Source organism: Hemicordylus capensis, chromosome 4, assembly GCF_027244095.1.
Source record: "Hemicordylus capensis ecotype Gifberg chromosome 4, rHemCap1.1.pri, whole genome shotgun sequence".
Classification (NCBI taxonomy): Eukaryota; Metazoa; Chordata; class Lepidosauria; order Squamata; family Cordylidae; genus Hemicordylus; species Hemicordylus capensis.
In genome coordinates this window covers 320,153,602-320,180,125 of record NC_069660.1, presented here as the reverse complement: position 1 = coordinate 320,180,125, position 26,524 = coordinate 320,153,602, and the positions used below count along the sequence as shown (strand labels likewise).

General features: G+C 54.5%; 1 protein-coding gene across 5 annotated transcripts in view; it reads right to left on the bottom strand.

Annotated features, from left to right (window-relative positions):
- Positions 1 to 4,709: 4,709 nt before the first annotated feature.
- The window catches only part of GPT (glutamic--pyruvic transaminase), a 38,099-nt gene continuing 16,284 nt past the window's right edge, over positions 4,710 to 26,524 (bottom strand). For 3 of the 5 annotated variants that reach the window (XM_053249606.1, XM_053249608.1, XM_053249610.1), the window contains exons 2-12: positions 24,106 to 24,277; positions 21,353 to 21,442; positions 20,386 to 20,494; positions 19,486 to 19,619; positions 18,959 to 19,202; positions 16,927 to 17,006; positions 16,549 to 16,685; positions 12,778 to 12,952; positions 11,859 to 12,014; positions 8,802 to 8,914; positions 4,710 to 7,666 (exon numbers count right to left, since the gene is read on the bottom strand). In XM_053249606.1, coding sequence (XP_053105581.1) covers positions 7,576 to 7,666; positions 8,802 to 8,914; positions 11,859 to 12,014; positions 12,778 to 12,952; positions 16,549 to 16,685; positions 16,927 to 17,006; positions 18,959 to 19,202; positions 19,486 to 19,619; positions 20,386 to 20,494; positions 21,353 to 21,442; positions 24,106 to 24,277 — 1,501 coding nt within the window. In that variant the 3' untranslated portion in view covers positions 4,710 to 7,575. Of the gene's footprint in view, positions 7,667 to 8,801; positions 8,915 to 11,858; positions 12,015 to 12,777; positions 12,953 to 16,548; positions 16,686 to 16,926; positions 17,007 to 18,958; positions 19,203 to 19,485; positions 19,620 to 20,385; positions 20,495 to 21,352; positions 21,443 to 24,105; positions 24,568 to 24,720; positions 24,754 to 26,524 lie in introns of those variants that run through there. The other 2 variants (XM_053249609.1, XM_053249605.1) reach the window with 2 other exon arrangements.

The window sequence follows — 26,524 nt, the reverse complement described above, 5'->3', positions numbered from 1 at the left end:
GGAGAGTAACTGGCCCTCTCCACCCCCAGCACAGTACTTCCAGTGACTGTTGCTGGTGTCTATCTTATGTTTCATTTCGTTTTAGAATGTGAGCCCTTTGGTGACAGGGAGCCATCTTATTTATTACTTATTTCTCTTTGTAAACCTCCCTGAGCTATTTTTGGAAGGGCGGTGTAGAAATCGAAATAATAATAATAATAATAATAATAATAATAATAATGATGATGATGATGATGATGATGATGATGCAACTCAGGCAGAGCTAGAGACGCTGGATCGTAAGACCAGGAAAATCATGACCATCAATCATGCTCTGCACCTCCGCAGTGATGTTGATAGGCTATACCTCCCTCTCAGGTCAGGTGGAAGAGGAATGCTGCAAGTCCATCAAACAGTAGAGGAGGAGAAAAGAGGCCTTGAAGAATATATAAAGGACAGTGAAGAAGATGCACTTCAAATGGTCAATAATGCGAAACTATTCAACACCAATGAAAGAAAGCAGGCCTACAAGAAAGAACAAGTCAAGAACCGAGCAGAAAAATGGAGAAATAAGCCCCTGCATAGTCAATATTTGCACAATATAAGTGGAAAATCAGACATCACCAAGACCTGGCAATGGCTTAAGAATGGCAACTTGAAGAAAGAAACAGAGGGTTTAATACTGGCTGCGCAAGAACAGGCACTAAGAACAAATGCAATAAGAGCAAAAGTAGAAAAATCCACAACAAACAGCAAGTGCCGCCTTTGTAAAGAAGCAGATGAAACAGTGGACCACCTAATCAGCTGTTGTAAAAAGATCGCACAGACTGACTACAAACAAAGGCATGACAAAGTAGCAGGGATGATACACTGGAACATCTGCAAAAATTACAAGCTACCCATAGCCAAACATTGGTGGGACCATACAATTGAAAAAGTGGTAGAAAATGAAGATGTAAGAATATTATGGGACTTCCAACTACAAACAGACAAACATCTGCCACACAATACACCAGATATAACTGTAGTCGAGAAGAAAGAAAAACAAGTCAAAATAACCGACATAGCAATACCAGGGGATAGCAGAATAGAAGAAAAAGAAATAGAAAAAATCACCAAATACAAAGATCTACAAATGGAAATTGAAAGGCTGTGGCAGAAGAAGACCAAAATAATCCCAGTGGTAATTGGCGCCCTGGGTGCAGTCCCAAAAGACCTTGAAGAGCACCTCAACACTATAGGGGCCACAGAAATCACCATCAGCCAATTACAAAAAGCAGCTTTAATGGGAACAGCCTATATTTTGCGACGATATCTATAATAACCAACAGTATTGATGATAAACTTCAGCCATCCCAGGTCCTTGGGAAGTACTCAATGTCTGGATAAAACAAACCAGTCAATAACACCTGACTGTGTAAACAAGAAATAATAAAGGAAGGTGCTCCAGGCCCCTGATCATCTTGGTTGCCCTCTTCTGCACCTCCTCCAGTTCTATAACGTCCTTTTTGAGATATCGTGACCAGAACTGCATGCAGTACTCCAAATGTGGCCACCCCATAGATTTGTATGAGGGCATTATGTATTAGCAGTTTTATTTTCAATCCCCTTCCTAATGAACCCTAGCATGGAATTGGCCTTTTTCACAGCTTTTTCTGCCACACATTGAGTTGACACTTTCATCGAGCTGTCAACCACAACCCCAAGATCCTTCTCCTGGTCAGTCACCGACAGCTCAGATCCCATCAGCATATACTTGAAGTTGGGGTTCTTCGTCCCAATGTGCATCACTTTACACTTGCCATCATTGAACCGCATTTGCCACTTTGTCGCCCACTCCCCCAGTCTGGAGAGATCATTTTGGAGCTCCTCACAATCTGTTCTGGATTCCACTCCCCTAAATAACTTGCCTCTATAAACATCGCCAGTTCCCTATTTAACAGTGCAGAGGGTGAAACACATGGGGCAAAATGAAGCCACCTGGCTGGGTGTGAATGTGGAGCAAGTAGCAAGGTTCTTCCTCTGCTCTAAATTACCTTCCCTCCAATGGGGTATTTCTGGGGAGGTGCAGCCCTGTAGCAAGGAGGGAAGGGGAGGCCACATGCTGGGTCGGAATGTGTGGAGACCCACCCACAGTTCTTCAATGTAGGCAGCAGCAGGAGGTTCTTTGGGCAGGCAAGCAAAAGAGTACAAAGGGCTCTTGAAGGCTCAGCCGCTGCCCTCGTGTCCCCCCCCCCAGGTAGCCCACCAGGGTTGCCTGTGATAACAGGGATTCCCAGATGGTGTGGACTAGAACGCCGATCATCCCTAGCTGCAGGGGCCTCTGGCTGGGGGTCATGGGAGTTCTCGTCAACACCGTCTGGGAATCCCTGTTGCAGGGAAGACGGGAGCCCACCCCTCCCTGGGAAGCCCCTTTCTCATCACCAGCTGTGGGTTGGGGTCAGTGCCGGTGGGGTGCTGAGCCCTCGGCTTCCACCCAACAGTGCCAGCCTCTGATGTGGCTATGTGTGCCAGTTTCATCTGAATACCACAGTAATTATGCCCCATTAATGAGCCTGAGAGACCGGCCTGCCTGTTTTCGTGTTTGGGTGCTGGAACAGCGCCCTTGAGTGTCCTTGATCACGGAAGCGTCATAACACCGATGCCCTGGAAACAGCCATTGTCTTGCAGGAGGGTTCATGTTCACAGAGTCAGACCAGCCTGTCCTAGAGATGGGCCACTTGCTCTACGTTCTTGGCAAACAAGAAGCCCAGTTGGAGCAGAACAAACAGTGGGCCCAATCCACTCAAGCATCCGGCTCTCTGCAGTGGCCAGCCAGATGCTTCCTGGGAGCCCACAAGTGAGGCATGAAATGCAGCTGCTCTTCCCCACTGTTGCCTCCCAGCAACCGGCATTCAGAGGCAGTAGGTGGAGGGGGCATTTATTTAGTCATCATCGCTAATAGTTTGGTCTATTGGACACAGATTTGGCTGATCCTCCTTTGAGACTGGTGACAATCACTGCAGATTGTGGCAGCAGATTTCATAAGGCAAGAGTTCTCAAATGTGGATGCCCAGAGGTGGTTGGACTACAACTCCTATCATCCCCAGCCACAATGGTTGAGACTTGGATGATGGGACTTGTAGTCCAACAACATCTGGGCACACAGGGTTGGGAAACCCTGCCTTAAGAAAACCTTTAAACCTAGGAAACACTGCAAAAAAGCCTTCTTGAATGTCATAGCCCTGTGCTATACCTAGGAGGGCTCCGTGTTCAAATGAGGAGCCAGGAACTGAGAAGGCTCCGTCGCTCTAGGACTTGGATAGAACAGATCTTTTGGCACACTGTGCAGGACTAGATGTGGGGGAGGTGCCCTAATGAACAGGCTGCCCCGAGTCTCCCCATTTCAGGGTGGGGAGATGCTGTGCAGGCCAGCCAGGGAGCCGGGCAGCCCTTTGGCTTCCTCTACTGTGGTGGTCAAGCGGCCAAAGGACATTTGGAGCAATGGGATCAAACCACCAAAAACCATCACGAATAGGTGACACCTTGCCATGATGGTGTGGCCTTCCACACTAGATCAACTCAAAAGTTTAGATCTGTGCATGGAATGGATTCCAAAGCCCAGGAGGGGTGGGCTTTCAGGTCAGAGCAAGGCTGACAGCAGTTAAGATACATCCCAGAGGTGCATCAAAAAGAATCTCACCACAGAGCAAGTGCCCTTGGAGTTTGTGCTTTCCCGTGCCTGTGGCTGTCCCTTCTCGCTGAATCAAGAGCTGGGATCTGCTCTTCCCCACTGGCTGGTGGTGCAGCCCTTATCACTAACACCGCCTCCCCACTCTCAGCAGGAAGCACCCAGCAGCCTGCTGCTTGGGACGGGAGGCCGCTGTGCTGCTCCAGGCACTGGGCTGTGGGGTGTTTTCTTCTCTAGGAGGAGAGGAGGAGGAGATGGCGGTAGTGCCATGCCCCACCATCTTCCTGTCGGCAGCAGCCTGGAGCCAGAAATGGATGCAGCCTGGAATAGGGGCCCAACCCCTGACCCAGCAAGTACAGAGAACAAGGGAGATTGTGGAGCCCTGACAAACACCTCCAGGCCCCTGGGAAAGGCCCCATTTGGGGAGGCTGCAGTTTCCGGGGAGCTCACCCTCCTCTACTCCAAACCTTCCAAAACCATCACAGGATGCCAGGAGCAGAGAGGGCAATGAGTCTGAGCAGGAGAACAGCAGGTGCTCTCCAAATCTGGCTGCACAAGGCCTCCCTTGTCAGAAAGCCCTACTCAGAAGTAGGAAACAATTACTAATGCGTGCTGTGGATCAGGACCCTGATGCTGCTGCAGGAAGGGGTGGGGCAGCATGGGGAGCTAGGCCATTTCTCAGGCGTTGCCTGGCTGTTGTTGGTGCAACATCTCCTTCTGCCTAGAGCCTTGTTCTGGGTGTCTCCTGGGCTGGACAGCTCCCCGGCCATTTCAGTAGCCTTATCACAGATCTGCATGAGTTTGTCCAGTGTACTTGGGAGGTTGCAGGGGTTGGCTGCAGAGAGGAACCCGTTTCAGTGCTGGTTAGAAAGTGACCCAGGAGTTTTTGCGAAGGCACTTGTGAATGCTCCCACCTATTTCAGAAACCAGTTCATTCCAACCTGGTGCTAACACTCATGTGAAAGGGCATATGGGATGTTTTTCAGCCCGTTAGATTGCAGCAGCTCCGTCGTTTGGAAGAACTTACTTAGGAAAGGCAAAGAGCCAAAAGATTGCAGAGGAGATTATGAACAGGAGATTTAATCAGAGTAAACAACATTATGGGTCCTGGTATTGTTAGTGGGATACAGTTTGCAGTGCCCCATACAGAGGAACACTTGGCTTGAGATAAGAAACATTTTGTGAGTTTGTAAATAATTAACCATGCAGTCTTTCACCATTTTTGACTACCAAGTATTTCCATTGTCTTTGCAGGATAGGCTGCACTTCCAGGCCATTTCAGTAATCTTGTCCCAGAAGCAAACCCCGTAGACAAAAGGACTTACTCTCTTTCCTTTTCTCCTTGCCCCCTTTACTGGGGTCTGGTCACTGGTGGACATCCATGGGCTGTTTGCTTTCCACCTATTGGCAACAGGAGGAGCAGCTTGTCCTAACAAGCAGGGATGGGGGGTGGGCAAAGGAGGCACAGCTGCCTCTCCTTCTCGGAGCCACACAGCTCAACCTGATGAATGGCCAGCCTGCAGGCAGCATGGCTTCCATCAACACTGGGGCTGGGGCAGAGAGGAGCAAATTGAGCTCCTAGAAGGAGAAGCAGCTATCCCTCCTTTGGCGCCCCCTCCCCTTCCCAGCTCATTAGGACAAGCTGCTCCTGATTGGGGATATGAGTTGCACCCACCCACCTGCCAGAAATTGGGAGAGACCAAGGTTGCTTGGCAAGTGTGTGGATGCATGGAAAGCATTGCAACTAACAGTATTTACCTGTGTGCTTGCATCTGCACCCCACCTCGCCTCACTGCTGACCATGTGACCTCTTTATTTCTAAGTCAACAGATCATTGCAAAATAGCCTTCAGCTTGCCTCCTCCAAAGGAACCAAGCCAATAGGAGCTGACATAAAATTTCCATGACCACTCAGGGAAGGTGGAATCTGAGCAAGGGGGGAGCATGATCAGCCAGCCCCATGAGGAGATCCCCACAAGTCTCCACATTGCACCAGAAACAGAAGCGGGTATAAGCTGCTGGCACCTCGTTTTGCCCCTTGCAGTTATGAACGGAATCTAGCAGCAGCATCCTTCAGGACTCCTCAACTCCCGTTTAAATGGGAAGTGTACATTTGCTCTAACCGACTTCCTTGCAAAGTCACCTTAAGTAGTACAGCAGGGAAATGCTTGACTAACAAGCAGAACGTTGCCAGTTCAAATCCCTGCTGGTACTATATCGGGCAGCAGCGATATAGGAAGATGCTGAAAGGCATCATCTCATACTGCACAGGAGGAGGCAATGGTCAACCCCCCTGTATTCTACCAAAAAACCTCACAGGGCTCTGTGGGCGCCAGGAGTCAAAATCGACTTGACAGCACACTTTACCATTATTTTACTTCCTTGAAAAGCACCAGAGCACCCTCTGCTGGTGAAGGAGTGGAGGAGAAGTCCCAAGAGCACCTGGGCCAATGACCAAAGCCACCTGAGGAGGTTCAGCCATTCACCTGGGCCTCTATTGGCAGATTAGCCATCATGAGCATTGGATGTCCTTCCCAAAGAATGTTGGGGTCCATGAAGGACTCTCTGTCTCTCTCCTGCCCATAGCAAGTAGGTTGTCTCCAACATCATAGGGACACAGGAAGCCACCTCATACCGAGTCAGACCCTTGGTCCAGTATCTAGCTCATAGGGTCTACACAGACTGGCAGTGGCTGTCCAAGGCTGCAGGCAGGAATCACTCCCATCCCTACTTGGGACCTTCTGCATGCCAGACAGATGCTTTACCACTAAGCTGTGGCCCCATCCCCTAAGGGGAGAATCTTACAGTAGGCAGCAATCACATGTACAGTAATCACCCATCCAAATGCAAACCAGGGCAGACCCTGCTTAGCAAAGGGGGCAATTCACACTCACTCCCACTAGACCAGCTCTCCGGCCCTAGGATAGAATGGGTGACTCCCTCCCTGACCACCAGCAGGCCAAAACTCAGCTAAATAGCCTATCCTGAGTAGTGGAACAAGGAATGTGCAAGGATCTAATATCGCCGGTCTAATATCGTCCAGTTGGCATCATGGCACAGACAGGCACAGGACTGGTTGCAGTGCCTACGAACCCACAGGGATTAGATTCCTCCTCTTCTGACTGGTTCATCAAGTGGCTTTTATTGCTCTTCTCCTCTCCCTCCACGCACACAAGCGAGAGGGAGCCGTTTTGCCAGGTCTACCGGAGAGGCCACCCCATCCTTGTTTGGAGAAGACTCTGGTGCAAGGACCCCTCAAATGCTGCTGCTGCTGCTGCTGCTGCTGCTGATCTGCTCCCAGGTGTGTGGGAAGCCAAGACTCCTCTCTTCGGGGACACACGCTCTGCTTCCCACCCCCTCCCACAGTGGCCATCAGGAGAACAGACAAGCTGGAGGGAGGGGCAGCTAAGGAGGCACTTCTGTCCCCTGGAATCTGAGGGCATAAGGCACAGTCGGCAGGGCGGGGACAGAGGAACCCAGGCCAGGTCAAGCAGCTCAAAGCCCAGCATGGGCCCCCGTAGTCCAGGCCGAGGAGTTCGGCAGGCACCAGGGACTCAAGGTGCCGAGGCCTGGACAGTGAGAGCAGCCGATGAGACGGGGCCCCGGAGGGAGGCAGAGGTCGGGGTGGGGGCAGGGTCCCCTCCAGCCAGCCAGCCAGTCGGATGGAGCCACTCCACATCCCAGGCAGTCCCTTCTGGGTAGCAGCGAGTCCAGCCACTGGGCAGATGCCCCCCAGGGCCTTTGCTTTGTTGGAGGTGGGGAGGAGAGCTTGCAGAGTGTCATGGTGGTGAGACATGAAGAGGGGGGCATGAGGAAAGGTGGCTGGAAGGCAAAGCAGGAGAGAGCCCTCCCCATGGCTGCTGGGCCCCCACCCCTCCCGCTTCTGGGTGGTCTCTCCCTGCCCTCTGCCGCCCCCTAGTGCTGGAGTTAGGAATATTCCTGGGTGAATTTGGCATGGAACTGGCTCAGCTTCTGCACAAGGATCTGCAGCTTCTCCAGGGGTGGCAAGATGGTCATTCTGGGGTGAGGAGAGAGAGAGAGAGAGAGAGAGAGAGAGAGAGAGAGAGAGAGAGAGAGAGAGAGAGAGAGAGAGAGGTGGCCAGGTGAGAAACATGGAATCACCAGAGTGTCCAGCCAGGTGAGGAGGGGGAACCCAAAGGACATCTAGTCCACACCTCCCCATCCCACCCCAGAGGCCCCGCTTGTCCTGGGGGTTCCTGATTATCATTTTTCCCCATGACTTTGGAATCATGACACAATCTGGAAGTTTATGTTGTGGACTTCCTTCTGTAGTGCTTGGCACCTGTAAACGAAGAGGTTTCCCCATATTTCTGAATGTCTTCTCTTCTATTAAGGCTCCATTCAAGGTGTTGGTTATCGCCTTTACAGCCCAAAGTACCTGAGTATCTCTCCCCATATGAGCCTGCCTATGCTCCGCAGGCCTTTCAGAGGGTCACCAGGGCACAGAATTTTCCCCGCCAGAGAACCCAGTTGATTGGGCCTCCAAGGTCACTGCCAATTGGTTAGGCACAGTGTGGGTGGGGCTTGCCATGTACGACCTAAGCCTTTTATATACTGTATATAGACTGTGAGCTGCCTTGTGCATTCTCAGAAAGGCAAGATATAAATCTGTTGGTTTGATGAATTAATTAGGCAAATCATACAGCCAGTTTGCCATAAGTTGGGGAAGGTCTGGGCTGTCCTCTTCCTGCTGCCATCGTGTCCCGAGGGGCCGGCAACCTCTCCTGGGATTCCCTGGGTCCGTTTTTGGAGATGCCGGGTGAGTTGGCTTGGTCTGCACTGCAGTTCAGTCTTTTAGCTTCTTGGGAAACTCTGGCCAGGCTGATGGCAGCCAAAGAAGAGCTGCTCGGCAGGAAGTGAGGGGGGACAAGACAGCAGCCAGTCAACACAGCCCTACCCAGTGAATGGCCCGCCTGCAGTCAGTGTGGCTCTCATTGATACTAGGTGGGGCAGAGCAGGGGGGAGGAAAGAGGTGCAACCAGAGGCAGCTGAGCCTTGGTTGGCACCCCCCTGGCTCATCGGGAAAGGATCCCAGTCCTGGCATCCAGATGGGGACATGTGGGGCACTCCCGGGCCCCTCTGAAGAAGCAAGGCTGAGGGGGAACACCCCCGAGGGGCAGGAGGAGCCTTACCTGAAGTGGAAGGTGCCCTCCTTCTGCCCAAAGCCACTCCCCGGAATGACACAGATGCCCGTCTCCTCGAGCAGCCTGAGGCAGAAAAACATGTCTGGGGCCTGGCCTTGAGCCTGGAGTGGGAGACAAGACGGTGAAGGGGTCAGAGAGAGGAGCTCATGCGGAACTGAACCAGCCGGGCTCCTGGGAAATGGGGAGTGGCCGTTGCTCTCTGCAGCTGGAACCTCTGTGGGTCACGAGCCCCACCCTCAGCGGCCAGTTGGAGTCCAACCAGGGTGAGGCTGAGCCAGCACAGGACCCGGCTCCCTGCCCTGGAGAAGAAGCAATAGCAATAGCACTTACATTTATATACCGCTCTATAGCTGGAAGCTCTCTAAGCGGTTTACAATGATTTAGCATATTGCCCCCCAACATTCTGGGTACTCATTTTACCGACCTCGGAAGGATGGAAGGCTGAGTCAACCTTGAGCCCCTGGTCAGGATCGAACTTGCAACCTTCTGGTTACAGGGCGGCAGTTTTACCACTGCGCCACCAGGGGCTCATAGCAGGGGCGCAAGCAGGACCCATGCCGCATTCAGCCCCCGGCCCCAGCAATAGTCCAGAGCCTGTGGGAGCCCCAGAGGTTAGCCCTGAGGAGGCAGAACCAGAAGCCAGTCTAGCCTCCGATCCCAGAGTGGAGCTGGTGGGAGCTCCAGAGACAGAGAGCCCCCTGTGACAGGGCCCGGGGAGCCTGGAGCTTCTCTGGTGACATCCTCAGAACCAGAGCCCCCAAAGGAACCAGCCTCTCCTCCTCCTCCTCCTCCTCCTCCACCCCCACCAATATCAGTGTGTCAGCACCAGAGGCAGACAAAGCAGGAACAAGGGGAGAGGAGGAGGGGGAGGAGAAGGAGAAGGAGGAGGGCCTGGCTTCAAGCCAGCAGAGGAGGGCTGCCCGTTCAACCAGTTGCTGTCTCAGCAGGGAGGTGGAGCCCAGCAGGGGTGGACAGGGCTCAGGAGTGTCTCAAGGCCCAGGCGGCCTCTGCCTGCTGTTGAGCCAACATCTCCCATGGCTCTGTCCATGGTGCTGCCCTTGCTGCCTGAACATCACCTCGCCTGGACTGTGCTCCACTGCTTTAATTGACCGTTGGACTCAGAGGACAGGGCACTATGGAGCCAATGCTTTGCAGGCAGAAGGTACTGACAGGTGTCTCCAACTCCTGGTGTCTCCAGTGGGAAAGATCCCAGGTAGTGGTTGATGAACCAGCAGTCTGACTCAGCAGAAGGCAGCTTCACACACCTGCACAAGTCAGTGGCTAATTCCAGGTTTGGGTCAGGCTCTCTTTGAACCACTTGGAAAGGTTCTAAAGGAGACAATTTAACCCAACACTCTCTGATTTTCTGACAAGGGCCAGTCAGGCACTCCAAGAAAAATCACCAGCAGGGGATCTTCTAGTGTTTATCCACAGCACTCAAAAATTATCCACAGCATCTGTTGCCTCTGAATATGGAGAAATTCCAGCAAGGGAGGTGAAAGTGTTAGTCCACTGCAGGAAAAGCAGCAAAGAGCTTTGCTTTTTGCCCCAGAAAGTCACAAAGCTTCTCAAGCTTAGGGGCCCAGATGTAGCTGCTGAACTACAACTTCCATTATCCCTCGCAGCCACAAGGGCCATCTGGACAACCAAGATTAGGAACCTCCGCCTTAAAGGCTAACCAGTTCAGTATGGCAGAAGCTTCAATGGGCTGGAGTCTCCTTCGTCAGATGTGCAAAGTGGCCACCTGAGTGAGGGAGTCTACCTGCCCTGAGAAACAAAAGGGAGGAAATGGTAATTTTGATCAAGTGGGCACAAAAGGTCAAGCCATGTAATTGCCACATGACTATGCAGAGCACAGATGAATATACAAAAGCCTGGGTGTGGATCCCACACCCAACTGGAGGTCTTTTTCATTACTACTTTTGTGACAACTGGGGAAAGAGTAAATCCCTCCCAGAATGCAAGAGATGGCCAGCAGGTGGCAGTGTGGAAATTGCACAACAACCCTGCTCCATGTGCATGCAGAGGTTAAGATTGCACTAGGAAGTAGCGTGGAAACCTGCAGGAGCGTCTGTGAGTAGGTTTGTGTTTGCAGCTTGGGTGAAAGCATTCAATATTACACAGCTTATTGCCAACAAAGACAACAAATATTTATATGCCGCTTTTCAACAAAAGTTCCCAAAGCCAATTACACAGAGAAATAATAAATAAATAAGATGGCTCCCTGTCCGCAAAGGGCTCAGAATCTAAAATGAAACACAAGATAGACACCAGCCACAGTCACTGGAGGGGTGGATGGGGCCAGTTACTCTCCCCCTGCTCAATAAAGAGAATCCACCACATTAAAAAGGTACCTGTGCTCAGTTAGCAGGGGTTGCCATCTGGGAAGATGGCTGGGAAGACCCTAAGTGCTGGCAAGGAGCAGGCCAAGCAAGATCAAGCGTGCACAGAAACACCTCGAGAAGGACAACCACTTCCTGCTGCAGAGAATGAGCCACTCCCACCCACTCTCGAATCTGACTCCACAGTGGCAAATGTGGACATGACCTTCCAGCACAGCAGTTTAAAGCTGGCGTCTCCCTTTCTCTGCCTGTTTCCGGGAGGAACATTCCGAAGCCTCAGCTGTCAGGCCCGGGCTTCCTCTTCCCATCTTGCAAAACAGAGCCGGGATAGTTGCATGGACTACACCACTTCTGGCTGCAGATGGGAGAATGACATTTTGGGATGCTCTCCTGTGTTAGAAGCTGCCTGCAACAGAAAGGCAGCACAGCAGGCAAAGGGCTGGGATAGAACCTGTCTCCTTATGTGCCAGTTTCCTATTTGCATAGAGCATTTTACGTGGGAGAGCCATTAAGTGTGGCATCACCCGAGTGCAGTTTGGGGTGATGCAGTCCATTCTCTCCAGGGTCCCAGGCAAGAGGTTTCCTCATCAGCCACTCCCTGGCCCGAGAGCAAAGCCTGCATGCAAAACGTCCCCCCCCCAGGTGAGTGTGGGCTCCCCTGTACCCCTGAAATCAGGACGCCTGGGGAGAGGGGCTCCCTTACCTGTGCTTCTTGAACAGCCCGAGGCGGCAGCTGAATGCGTGGGAAGGCGTACATGGCCCCCTGCACGGGATTGCAGCGGATCCCGGGGGATTGATTGAAAGTCTCCTCAGTGAGCCGGGCCTTCTTGGCCAGGGCGCTCAGCACTTCCTGCTTTTCCTGCAAGGAAAGGTCAGCGTGTGAAGGGGAGGGCTCTCTGGGTGGTGGCCCTCCGGCCTCTTCCCAGGGCCTGGAAAGAAGAGCAGCATGTGAGTGCCTGCCTGGATCCCAGGCTGGCAGAGCAACACCCCGACCTGCCATCTAAAAGGAGACCCTTCTGTCATGGGCATGCTGGAAGACTCCGAGGAGGAGCTGGAGGAGGGGACAGAGGTTACAGCAGAGGAGGGAGGGCAAGGACCAGAAGTTGCAAAGGAGAGTGGGTCCAGCGCACGGGGAGTTGAAAATGAGTTAGAGCCAGGTGAGGCAGCTCTTGTGGAGGAGGCGCGACCGGTCCCAGCTGTGGAGAGGCATTGGTCCAAGAGACAGCAAGAGTTAAGGAACCGCATGCATAGCACAACAGGCAAAGCTGCTGACTCAGGAACTCTTGATTAACAGCACCGGGGGTCAGCCTATTTAAGACAACTGCGCCACAGCAACCCTGCTGATAGCAACGTCAATTTCCTGTGAGCTAATCGGCTGTGTTCGTGTATTGCCTTGACCGTGTTTGGACCCTAGACTGTGGTGACCTTGCCCGTAGACTTCGATCTGGACTCTGTTGGATTGATTGGATTTGACTCGGACTGAACCTGATTTGGAGAATTTCTTCCTGTAAGACTTTGTATTCTACTTCTGCCTCTGCCTGTTTTACACTCCGTCTGGCTAGCCTGACAGATTTACGACATCTTCCTCCACTGCGCAGGAAGGTTGGTCCTCTTTGACTAACCTGGCAGAACTGGTCGTAGGAAGGCTCTCCCGGCTGAGGCCGGTTCACCACCACGTCAAGGAGGACCTGCCCAGTCACTGGCGGACACAGACGCACCGAGACCAGCTTGGTCAGCTGCTGCTGGACTGCTGGGTCCATGTTGATCACCTCCATGTAGCCGCCCCGGAAACCACACCTGGAAGCGTCAAGGAAGGGGAGAGGGAGACTCTGAGGACCTGGGCCTCAAGAAGGCGGGCAGCATGTCTGCACACAGGTGCCGCTGCAGACCTCGGCCCCACTCTCCAGTAGGGATGTGCACGGAACCAGTGGGGCGTGGCTCAAGGGTGGAGGGGTGATAACTTTAAGGATTGGGGTGGGTGCTCTTAACCGTCCCCCCCCCCCCCGGCTGCATTTCTCTTGCTGGTGCTACTGTTGAAAAGGGTTCAGTGGGGCAGCAGTGTACCTCCCTGCTGCCCCATTGCCTCCTCGGTCCAGAAGTGACGGGAAGTACCCAGTGTGTGTGTGTGTGTGTGTGTGTGCATGCGCACCTCCCTCTTCCTTGCTTTTCCTTGTGTGTGCCCCTGTTGAGGTTGCCAGTGGGCAGCACTGCCAGGGACTGGTCAGTCATTTGATGTTTGCACTGCATTGAAAAGAATCCAGTAGTAAGGTTCCATTTAATAAAACTGTCTGTCATACCATAGAAAGCTATTCGAACGCAATTAAATATAGTTGCCCCAAATCAATACCATATATCCATATAACAAAACTAAATCCATTGAAATCAATAAATGATATCTCATAAAAATGTCCACTACGTGACTGGTTAAGAAAGTTAGGTCCAAGAATGTCTCCATTGTTTCATTTCTGAAGTATCCTGTGCTGCTAACTTGTGGGAGGAAAAATGGATGGATGTCCCCATACAATTGTCCGTACAGGGACGTAACTATAATAGGGCAAGGGGAGACAGTTGTCTGGGGGCCCACTGCCTTGGGGGCCCCCCAAGAGGCAAGTCACATGACTGACTCCACCAGCCATGCACCCGCCCGGGCTTCCTTCAGTTGTATTCATTCTCCAAAACTGATGTGAGTGTGAAGACTTGGAGCTACCAGAACAGCAGGTCTTTCTCTAGGCCCATTCAATGACTTGCATCGTCCACCATTGACAAAACCTTTTAAAAAATAATTTAGGATGATGTTCTGTTGTGGCACGTACGTGTTTATACATTTTACTATGCTTTTTGTTACCACTATTCAGCCTCATTTAAGATTTCTTTACTTCATGAGCTGAGCTTCGGGGGGGGGGCATTTTAACCTCTTGTCTCTGGGCCCACTACAACCTCGCTACGCCCCTGTGTCCGTATAGTACTCAACTGAAAGGTGGAATATTGGATTTATCTTGTGCGTCTTGCCAGACACGTTTCAACCTTTGAGCAGTCTTCTTCAGTGACAGGCTTTAAGGAATTATGCCAATATTTTTTTCACTTGTAGATTTCTATCCCTTCATTGGGGTTAAGCTAGTAGATCCTTCACCCTTTATTTCCCCCCAGAACTTTGAAGGGATAGAAATCTACAAGTGAAAAGTTAGCAGGACGGGATACTTCAGAGATGAAACAATGGAGACATTCTTGGACCTAACTTACTTAATAAGTCACATAGTGGACATTTTTATGAGATCTCATTTACGGATTTCAAAAGATTTATTTTTATTATATGGATATATTGTATTGATTTGGTGGAACTACATTTAATTGAGTTAGGATAGCTTTCTATGGTATGAACATTAGTATTATACTATTGGATTGTTTTTTGTCTCGCACTAATTGTTGAATCCATATAAGGTTTTTGTACTGCATTGCAGGTATTCATTATTATTTTATTGGTTAAATTCCATTTATGACTACCAATAGTTAGATATCACTTTCCTTCAAAAGTGCCCCAAGTGGTTTACATAGATAAAAGAAATAATAATCAATAAGACAGTTCCCTGCCCCAAAGGGACTCTAAAATGAAAGTAGACACCACCAGCAGCCACTAGAGGGGGCTGCTCTCTGCTGTGGTGCTGTCTACTGGGGTTGTATTATTTAAGGCGGCTGGCCGTGATGTTCAGCAGCCTCTAGCGCAGGGCAGGGCTAGGCAACTTCGGCCCTCCAGCTGCTGTTGAACTACAATTCCCATCATCCCCAGGCACACTAAATAATGGAGGTTGTCGTTCAGCAGCAGCTGGAGGGCCAGGTTTGCCCACCGCTGGCCTAGAGGCGGCTCATCCTGTGGGCCTCCCTTTCTGTCCTGTCCCCTCCTGCTCCCGCCTGCTGCTCAGGGCCGCTTACGAGGCAAGCAAAACCAGAAAAACAACAACAAATAATGTTTATATACCGCTTTTCAACAAAAGTTTCCAAAGCGGTTTCCATAGAGAAATAATAAATAAATAAGATGGATAAATAATATAAATAAATCAGTGATACATGATAAAAAATAAAACAATGAATAATAACACACTAAAAACAAATCAGCAGCAAGCTAAAGCGGCAGATAGGACTCAGACTGTTTTAAACTGGAAACTGGATTAAAACCCTATTTTAAAATGCCTCTCCATAAAAGCGCATCAGACCCTTCCTGCTCCCCTCCAAACAGGACTCGCCACAAATCAAGGAGAGGATGCAACAGAAACAAGGCAATTCAGCCGGCTGAAATGCTCAGACTTCCAGTGAAATCGGTGGACCCCGTACCATCTTACACAATTATCTTTATCCTGTGGTCATAGCTGTTTCTATTCCTTTCATTGGACCTCTCATCAAATCACAAGCATTTTAAACGACCAGCTCCCAGATTTTGTTATGTCCCACTACATCTACCTGCAGGATGTCTCCGTGTACCACCCCCACCGATATCCATGTTGAAATCCCACCAATGTTTAGTTATTAGTCTACCTGTTTGCTTTACTCATAGAATTTCCCACTCAGAGAGCTTCAGACTCACAAACATCTGCAAGGTCACTTCTGAGGACAGAGGCCTACCTTTCTATTCCTCTGTAGTCAAGTCTGGTCAAGTCAAAGCTTTCCTTATCCATAGCGCTTGCTAATACACGACTATTAACAGAAATTGCAGCAGGAAAATAAAAAGGCCTTTGCTTGGCTCTCAAAAGGAACGGGAGTGGCTAGCCGATGCTGAGTCTCCCTAGAAGGGTGTTCCCAAGGGGGGGGGCCTACAGTGAAGAGGGGCCCCCTCTGCTCACCGCCAACCTAGCTTCAGAGGACAGGGATGCCTGGCAAAGGGGCTCCCAAGAAGACCTTGAAGTCCGGGCAGAGGCATGGAAGAGTGGGCAGCGCTTCAGGTGCCCAGCTCACAAGCGGGCTTCCCCCAAATGAGTACTGGCACTCTGCTCAGAAATGGCAGAGACCGTCATGGAATGGTTTTCACACTGGTGAGAGATGGTCCCATCCACTGCTTCCAGTCAGCAGCCCGCAAGGCCGGACTAACTGCAGTTTCCAAGCAATCTGCCCAAGCAGCCTTGCATAGACCACACATGGCGGCAGTCTAACCTTGAGTTTGCCAGAGCACAGGTAGCCATGGCCAGGTGGCCACTGTCCAGGGGAGCCAGGGAGGGAGGCAGAGGACTTCAAGGACTGGGAAGAAGCCCCAGTCACCCTCCTTCCGTGTCACAGGAGCTGGAAGAGGGTAGCCCAGGGATGGCCCACCTTGGGTCCCCAGGTGTTGTTGGGCTGCAGCTCCCATGGTGGCGAGGAGCTCCTGGGAGAGCCGACAGGCACCATGGAGGGAAAGGTGGCCAACTCACTCGCCCATGAAGCCCTTGGAAATGGAGTGGAAGGAGGCCAGCTCCAGGCTCTCCGAGTACTTGGGCCCCATCTCGAAGAGGACCTTCTTGAAGGAGTGGAACTGGGAGCCCTCTGCATACACGTTGTCCTGGTACACCTGCGGGGAGAAGAGCCAGGGGGTTGGCGTGCAGCTGGCATCGGGGCAGGAGGGGGCCAAGAGCAGAACTGGAGGCTTGGCGCCCTTGACGCCGCAGTAGGGAGCTGTTGGGAGTCCGAGGATGGACGGGCTCCGTCTCCCTCCCAGGAGGAGGCTTTGGGCTCGCTTTCTCGGAAGAGGAGCTTTGGCCAAAGGCATAAGTAGAGGGGGTGGAGGAGGGGAAGGAGTCCGGGAGCCTCACCTCATCAGCCAGGAGGAAGAGGTGCTCCTCCCAGGCAAAGCGGATGACGTCTTCAATGCACTGGCGGCTCTGGACCTGACCTGCAGAGGCAGAGGGAGAGTTCTGAGGAGCGGCTGGTTGGCCAGAAGACCCCTGCTTAAAATCAAGGTTCTCAGTCAGCAGGACAGAAACAAGCCTCTTCAACCACACACAGGAGGAGCCGTCTGCCTGTGAGCTCCTTTGCAGAGTAGCTCGCTGGCCCTCGGTGCATCTTAAAGGTGCTAACTGTTTTCTTTGTCAGAAGTTCATCACCTTCTTACCCCAACAAGAGCCTGGAGCCATGAATGGCTCAGGAGGACTTGCAAAAGTTATCAACTTTTTAAAGAGGCCTGATTTAGGGGGGGGGGGCGGGGGGGGGGACTAAGCTTCGGTTTCTTGTAAGAACAGACCTTTTTTCATAATTTTCTCTTGCCAGATATTTAAAGGGAGCTCTGGAGTCATGCATTGCACATCACTGTTGGGGTGGGTGAGTCAATTGAGTCAAGTTAATCAGCTAAAGTTTTCTCCAGCTTGGACACACAGTAAATGGGAAGGCATGAACAAATATCAAGGACGAGAGAGCCTCTGAGCACACAGACCTCTATCATGTTTCCCCGCAGTCGTCTTTTTTCTAAACTAAACAGCCCCAGGTGTTGTAGTCTTGCCTCATAAGGAAGCTGCTCCAGGCCCCTGATCATCTTGGTTGGCCTCTTCTGCACCTTCCCCAGTTCTGGAATGTCCTTTGTAGTCATGTGGAGATCTGTTCTTGTCTAGGCAGGTCATCCCAGTACTTGACTTATGGGGTGCCCCTAGAAACTGCACCCACCCCCGGACTCTGCTTGTACCAGGCTCCACCCCCTCCTCTGCCTTGAGCTTCTCAGGGACCTCAATGGTGGGCCTCGCCTCCAGGAACATCGAGTATAAAACCAAGTCGGCCCCATTGCTGCCTGCCCACCTGTTTTGCAGTGAGTCTCACACACACCCTAGGAAAAGAGAGGTCCGCCGTGTCAGGTTGCCTCTGGCGGAAATCTCTCCTGTATCATTCAGCAGCACGCATGCACCCCACTCCCAAACTGCCTGAGCGTCATCCATCCCTCCGGCATCCCAGTTGCTCTGTAATGCCAGCTTTGCTTATTGAACTTGGCTGTCCAGGAGGCCGTCAGAATGACGCCATTGCCTGGACTGGAGATCTGCAGAGCAGCCCCCAAGAAGAACACAGAAGCTGGTCATCACAGGGATGGAGATGGGACCTCTCACACAACACTAGGACCAGGGGTCATCCCATGAAATTGATTGCTGGGAAATTTAGAGCCAACAAACAAAAGTACTTTTTCACACAACACGTGCTCCACTTGTGGAATTCTCTGCCACAGGACATGGTGACAGCCAACAACCTGGATGGCTTTAAGAGGTGTTTGGATCACTTCATGGAGGAGAGGTCCATCAATGGCTACTAGTCGGAGGGCTGTGGGCCACCTCCAGTCTCAAAAGGCAGGGTTCCTCTGAGTACCAGTTGCAGGGGAGTAATGGCAGGAGAGAGGGCAGACCCTCAACTCCTGCCTGTGGCTTCCAGCGGCATCTGGTGGGCCAGTGTGCGAAACAGGATGCTGGACTAGATGGGCCTCTTTGGGCCTGATCCAGCAGGGCTGTTCTTAGGTTAGGGGTGTACATTATGGGTGTACATTGTGGCAACCAGCCTGCATTGTGCAGCCTTGTCTCAGGTGGAATCCTAGACTATCACACCGCAAGTCAGCCCTCCTGGAAGAGAGAGGGAGAGGGAGAGGGCAGAGGATGGGTGATAAGGGGGCAAAGAAGAGACCCTCCCTGAAAGGTCCTCTTTGTACTATGCAGGGCCGAGAAGGCTCCATCAGCAAGTCTTCTGGGGGCAAGTGCTGGGTGCCATCCCCAAGCAGCCAATGAGCCCACCCCTCTCTGGTGGGTATATGGCACTCCGGGCCTCTCCCCCTCCCCCTCAAGGCCCCAAGGGGTCCCTGCTCTCCTGGCCCACACATACCCGTTGGGTTGCCCGGGTTGATGATGCACAAGGCGCGGGGCTGGCAGTGCTTCCGGGCTTGGTGCAGTGCCCTCCGCAGCTCCCCCACGTCCAGCGCCCAGCGCTTCTCCTCGTCCAGGTAGTAGTTAATCTGCACCGCGCTGAGCTCCGCCAGCCCAGCTGAGTAGAGGGGGTACTGCGGGATGGGGATCATCACCCCCGTGCGGGAGCTCCCCTCCCCGGACACCAGCAGCTTCAGGATCGTCTAGGGGGCAGACCCGGAGAAAGCAGGAGGAGGCTCAGGGGGTGGTGCGCCTCTGCCCGCTCCTGACCCACCCAAGGGCCCTTCCGGGAAATGGGCGGCCATGCTAGGTGCATCATGGAGGAGGAGGGGGGAGTCCAAGGGCACGGCACAGAGAACATCCCCTCCCGCTCCAAGCCTGGACACAGGACTGCCCACCCTCGCTGGGGAACCCCTCCACTCCTCCTCTCCTGTCTCCCCCACCCCGATCTGCCCCTCGGCTCCACCCGGGGGTCCCGGGCCGTACCATGATGGCGTCGCTGGCGCCTGTGGAGAGGAAGATGTTGTCCAGGCTGGTGGGGATGCCCCCGTCCCGGTGCGTGATGAAGTTGGCCACATCTTGGCGGATGAGCTCGATGCCAGGGCTGGCACTGTAGGCACCTGGAGGGGGCACCGGGGGGGGAGAGAGAAAGACCGAAGCCCTGAATGGGGGGGATCTGGCCCAGTCCAAGGGGGTCTCACCTGAGGGGCTCCTTCAGGTTGTGGACAATAATCAGGCATGAAGCCCCTCCCTGCATGCAAGGCCATGTGCCGTCTTGGTGCACAAGTGCAGCCTGCCTCTGTGAGAGGGGAGAGCGCTATCCCCATTGGGAAGCTGGGGGGCCGAGGGAGGGAGAGGGGCTGGCCCCAGTCACCCATGGGATGCCCGGCAGAGTCAGGCCCAGAGCCCCCTCTCCTGCCAGCCAGTGGGGGGGGCTCCCTCCAAGCAGAGGGGCCCCCCTTGCAGTGCAGCAGTGGGGCAAGAAGGGCCGTGCCTGACCCAGGGGCTGTGCCCAGCACAAGGCCCCTTCTGGCCAGGAGTCCCCGGGCCACACTGGGCAGCAGCCCCTCGGGGTAGGGGACAAGCCACAGGCCAGCCCTGCATCCAACTGGGCACCCTGATCCATCCCCCCTGCAGCCTGCCAGCCTCTTGCCCTGAAGCCGGACGGGGGAACGGTCCTTTGGGCAACTGCAGCCAGCCCAGGGGCCAGGTGAGGGGCTCTGCCACCTCCCTTGAGAAAAACGCTCCCTTGAGGGGCTCAGAGGAGTTCTGGCCTGGAAGGGTCCCCTGCAGGGCTCATGTGAACAGGGTGCAGCGTTTCAGCAAAGAGGTGGGCAGGAGGCCACCCGGCGAAGGCTGCCAGAGGAAAGGCGGGGGGGCACTCACCAATGCTTTGCCCCCCACACGCGGCCAGCAGCCTCCGAGCTTTCTGCTTGGCATCCGTAGGCAGATTCGGGTCCTTCAAGAGCTCAGGGTACATGCAGAGAGCGGAGACCTGCCAGGGGAGAGCTCGGCTGAGAGCCCGGTCTTGGCACCCCAGCTCTCCCTCCTCCCTCCTAGCTGGAAGCCCTGGCCCCAACCCCAGCAAAGGCACTCTGTGTATGCTCAGAGTCACTCTTGCCTTTATTGTCGCCTTAAGTGTCCCAACAGGGACTGAGCATGCTTGTCCTCCGTTTCTCTACTGATGTTTGAGACTGAGAATAAAAGGGGCACAGGGGGAGCTCGATCAGACTCCTGGGAAGGGGGGCCTGATCACCAAAGCCCCACGAGCTGGGCAAGGAGGCACCTCTGACACTGGCCGCTTCCTTTAAATTTAGCAGGGGGAGCAACAGCTACCTTCTCTTCTTTCTTTTTAAAGTTTGATTACCTTATTAATTGTTGTTGCCTTCGTTATTATTTGAAATAAAGAAAAGGTTTTGAAAACAGGAGGGGAAGAACCACTGGGGCTGTCCAGCCCAGCCCAGCCCAGCTCCCCCCCACCCCGCATGGTCTGTTGCTGCTGCCGCCTCCTTGAGTTTCTTGTTCTTCTGAGATGGCGAGAGCCCCTTCCGGACAGGGGAGCCTCTTCTTGTGCCCTGACCTCTGCTAAGCGCTTGGAGAGCATCTTTGTCGGAAAACACAGGACAATACATAAGGGGGGAAAGGCCCTGGGGCCTTGTCCCATCTCCATTAGAGGGATAGGAAAGGGAGGACGCGATGCCCCTTTCCTGGCTTTTGACAGCTGTGGGCCAGGCAGAAGTCCAGCGGTTTGCAGCTCCCTGTTCCTCACCCCATCCTGCCCCCTCTCCAGGCCCTCGTGCATGACCTCCGCTGAGCCGCGGCCAGCCCCTCTCCCCCCCACCCCAGATCATACCTGGCGGAAGAAGGTGATGGGCTTTTGCCCCATGGCATGGGCGTCCCCAATGTTGGCTCTGATCACTTCCGTGAAAGGTTTCTTCACCCCCTGCAAAGAAGAGAGGCTGCTTTAGGGGGACACAGACACCCCCACCCCCACCCCCTCAGCCAGGAAGAGAGACAGGAGAGACCCCCCACCCACCCACAGCTCTCTCCCCCTCTCCAGCCCAGTGCATGGCACAGAGTGAGTCCCATGAACTGCAGGACACCCGACTGCCCAAAGGAGAAGTGAGGCCACAACTGGTGCCCTCCCTGCAGCTGGAACCATGTCAGAGGGACACTTTGCCATGGATGGAAACAGAACGCTTGACCAGGTGGATGCATGTCTAGCTTGCATGGCTTCAAAAGGGGCTGGAGGACAGGCCTGCCAATGGCTACTAGTCTGGTGGCTGTGGGCCACTTCTAGCCTCAGGCACGATGCCTCTCAATACCAGAAGCAGGGGAGCCACAGCAGGAGAGAGGGCATGCCCTGTCCCCTTGCCGGTGGGCTTCTTGGAGGCATCTGGTGGGCCACTGTGGAAACAGGATGATGCTGGACTAGAGAGGCCTTCTTGGGCCTGATCCAGCAAGCCTCTTCTTATGTGTCCTTATGACCTGATGATCCAGCAGGGCTCTTCTGGCAGGCCTCTGCACCTGACCACCTCCCACCTTCCTCCTCCAGAAAATGTGGAGGCCAAGGAAAAATTTGCCCCTGTTGACTCAGGAAGGACTCCACAGCTTTTATGAATGGCACCAAGGCAGAAATTCAACAGGAGGAGCTTCCACATCCCTGCATCTCTTTGGCAGAAGAACTGCACTGTGAATTTCTGTCTGCCACACCTGAAAGCACAGGAGCATTACTGGGGGCGAAGGGAAGATGAGACGGCTCTCCTGGGGAAACGGGGAGGTGGTGATCAGTTTCTAGGGGGCCACTCCTGGCATTTTTAAAAGCTTGGCAGTCCATCTCGGTGGAAAAGGCGGCCGGCCAGCAGTGTTCCTTGTAACAGGGGATCCCAGATGTTGTGGACTACAACTCCCAGAATCCCCAGCCAGAGGCCATTGCAGCTGGGGATGCTGGGAGTTGTAGTCCACAACATCTGGGAATCCCGGTTTCGGGGAATGCTTCTGGCCAGCCTCTACCCCAGTGTCGCCCTCACTCCCGTGGGAAAGGAGACACGGCTCTCGCTGCCACACACACCCCGACCGAGGGTCACAGGCTAAGAGAGGCCTCCCCCCACCCCGCCATCACCTGGAGCCTGGTCCTTTGTGCTGGAGGAGATGCTGCCAGCCAGGGATTGAACCAGAGGCCTTCTGATTGCCAAGCGGGGGCTCTGCTGCCACCGAGCTGCAGGCGAAAGAGGCCTTTCTTGGGGCCTGGGAATGGCAGCCGGCCCCTGAGGAGCCTCCCTGATCTTTTTGTGCCTCCGTGGCAGCGAGGGGTTGAGCCAAGAGCCAGAGCCCAGCGGCCCCATTCAGAGCCGCGCACCATGCAGGTTGCCATGGCAGCCGGACAAAGGGCCCAGGCAGCAGGCGGCCAGCACTGCCCCAGAAGAGTGAGCGGGACGTGGGCTCCCCTGGGCCAGCCGGACTCCAGCCAAGTTTGCCCAGCTGGGGAAGAGGTGGGAGCTGTTAGGAGCGGAAGATGATGCGCCCGCAGGATGCGGCCAAGGTGGTCTCTGGAGGCTGGCCTCCTGCCTCCCCAAGGGGCCACCCAGATGCCACCAGAAAGCTACAAGCGGGGCAGGGAAGCACACGCTGCTCTCCCCAGTGTTTTGACCTGCTATTTACAGGTACACTGCCTCTGAAGCTGGAGGCTCTGCTTAGCTATCATGGCCAGTAACTATGAACATGTTCATGTTTTAGCCCTTGATTACCCACAAGGACAAAATGTGTCATGAAGGAGCCTTGGCCAGAGACAGCTGATAAGGAACCAGCCTGTGAAATACAGGCCCCACTTGCCAGCTGGTGCTCCATGGCTTAAACAGCTGCAAGGCAGGCAGGAGTTCAACAGAAGCAGCCTTTCCCCACGCAGAGCAGGATACGCTAGGAAGACCTTCCTTTAGTGAATCCTAAGGGCCAAACTAAACATCCACCAACTTGTGTTAGTAAGAGGTGGGCATATGACTGAAAAAGCCTCTTCGTCTAATAGGCAAGCCTCTCACTAACACAAGTCAACACCCTCAGGGTCTAGTTTGACCCTAAGATGTGACAGAGGCAGCTGACTCTGGCTGTTCTCTTCTATGCCATCTGATATAAATTGCCAGGCGTTTTCTCGTCTCTGTCTTTTTAACTTCCAAGGCCCCATTGAGTCTCTTTTGAGTCACATTTGATAAAAGGGTCCAATCCATTCATACATCAAATCCATTCATCTGGGGGAAACACCAAACTCTGGTCATGCACTCACACACGCTAGTGCAGATTCAAATCGCAGCTTCACCCAGAAGCACATAAAAGAGCGCAGCATTTTCAACGCGTCGCTTGTATGTAGTTTGACATAATCATGTTATACTGTTTGCACGGGATTTATTTTAGCCTTGCATTTCTAAACTGTCATCTGAACACCTTTCTTGAAAAGTGGGAAGGAAGGAAGGAAGGAAGGAGAGAGAGAGAGAGAAGAGGTGACCAGCTGAAGACTCCATCCAAGGGCAGAGGAGAGCAGAGCGGAGCCTGCCCAGTGGCCGAATGCTTCTCTGCCCCGAAGCCAGGGTGATGGGCACACCACCGCTCCCTTACCTGCTGCAGCTCCTTCTCCAGCTGGACGGCCCGGGTGACGATGGGCCCCCGCACGGCATACTCCACCTTCTTGATGGAGGGGTTCATGGACTCCAGGGTCAGCACCTTCTCCCTCGGGGCCAGCCCGTTCTCCGCCATCCTGGGAGGCTGGCTTGCCTGCTGCCGCAGGGCCCTGCAAAGCAAGAGGGCAGCAGCCGGGCTCAGCGGGGGAAGCAGGGGCATGGACCGTGGGCGCCCCCCTGCCCTGGCACGGGGGCGGCAGCTGCAGCCCAGAAGAGCCCTGGCCAGCCCACCCCCTGGCATGGCCTTCCTGGGGACATGGGTCCCAGTGGTTTCAGCGGCTGGGGTTAAAGTCCTGCCCGGGCTCCGCTGAGCTGGGCCAGGGCGGGACAGCAGCAGCTGCGCAGGTGGCAAAGGTCTGCCCGTTCCCAGGCTGGCGAGAAACAAGTGCAAGCCTGGGAGTGCGTCTCCATGCAGGAGGGGAGGGGGAGGGGGAGGGAGGGGAGGACTGCCCTCCTCCCCTCCCCTCCCCTCGCCTGCCCTCCCCTCTGCAAGCAGGGCCCTGTGCCTTGGCTGCCTTCCCTGCCCCACAGCCAGGAGAAGAAGGGCACCTACTCCGCTGCCAGGCCGGGCAAGAGGCAGCCGGGAGGGGACGGAGCAGCTCCTTTTAACGCAGGGCGGGAGGGAGGAGACTCGGCTGGAAGAAAGAGGCCCATTGAGGAGCGGAGCCACTGGGGAGGCCCTCCACTGCCCCTGTTGTGGCCATCGCGCTGGGGGGGGGGCAAGGCAGGGAACAAATCCAGCCCTCCCCCACCCCGCTCCAGTCCTCCACAGAGCCTTTCACGGCCCCTGGGCAGGCAGCCCACGGGGGGCCGGCGGGGGGGAGGAGAAGAAGAGGGAAGAGTGCTGGAGGGGGGTTGGGGGTCCCTCCAAGTAGCCCCCCTGTGCATTGGCATCCTGAGAGCCTGGCAGGGGTGGGCGGAGGAGCCAGCCAGGAGAAGCCGCCCGTGGGCAGAGGCTGGACCACTCCTCTGCTGCTCTGCCCAGCACCTGGCAGGTGGCTTGGAGGCCTTTGGTTTGGGTGGCCTCAGAAGAGCAGGGATCACACCGCAGGGCTCCTCCGTTCTTCGTGGTGCCAGCTGCTGGGAGCTGTTTTGCCCCGTCCAAGGGCAGCTGCAGGGAGGGCGATTTCGAGCAGGCCCATCGGGTGCGGGGAGGGGGCAAGAAAGCCAAGGCATCACCTCCTCCGGACACCATCACAGGCGCAGAGGAAGCTGGAAGTCCGAGCCCTGGTCCATCGAGCTCAGGACTGTCTACCCAGACGGGCAGCAGCTTCTCCGAGACTGCCGGCAGGAGTCTCTCTCTCGCTGCCCTTTCGGGAGATGCTGCTGCCAGGGAGGCAACTGGGAACCTCCTGCGTGCAAGCAGGCCGGGGCTCTTCCCCAGCGTCAGTCTGCCAAGGGCCCCGGCCGGCTGGGCTTGAAATGCCCCGGAGGTTGGACTGCATCCGGGCTGGGGCTGATGGGGACCTCCGACCTGACACTCCACCGTCAGACCTGGTCTGGAGCCTCACGGAGTGCCCAGAGGCAGGCAATCAGGGCCCCACTTGTGTTTTTTTTTAAAAATGTGGCTAATTTTTTGTGGGGTCATTTAACTTCTTGGGTGCCTCTGTCCCAGCAAAGCAAACCAAGGGCAGTGTCCCTCACCAGGGGGGGTATTTCAGGGTGCCGCTGGGGGTGCTGCCCAGGTCTTTGGCTAGTGACATGTTGGAACTTTTTGTCCTTGAGTGCCTCGTGCCCAGTGGAAGCTGACCCCAGGCTGGGGCTGGAGAGGACCTCCGTTTTCCTCACTGGCACCCTCAAGTGTAGGGCTGCTCTTGAAGACTCGCCGTAAATACCTCCGGCTGCCTCATCTTGTGCCCCAGCTGGGGGGGGGCAGCCCCCTTTCAAAGCCAACCTGCAAAGCTCTGGAAGTGGCATGGGGGGAGGGGGCGGAGGAGAGACCCTTCCCAGCAGCCTCCTCTCCTCACCGCGTATTTCTTTCCAGTTTTGCAAGGATCTCACACCCACCAAGAGCCACCCTGCCTGCAGACTGGCTGTTCATCAGGCAGAGCAGTGTGGTTAACCAGACAGCTCTACCTGATGAATGGCCAGCCTGCAGGCAGCATGGCTCTCGGGTGGGGGGGAGAGAGGGGCACAACGCCAGCTGCTGCTGGGACGCAGAGGCAGCTGTGCCTCCTTTGGCACCCCCAGGTGGCTCCTTAGGATGAGCCGCGACTGGGGTGAGGAGGAGGAGAGGGGCTCCTTGCCAGGACCAGTTCAGTCCCCAAGAGCTGCTCTGGCTGCCCGGCTGGCACCCCGGTTATCTGGAGGCAACCGCCTCGCCTTGACCTAAGAAAAGGCCGCCCAGTCTTGGGCAT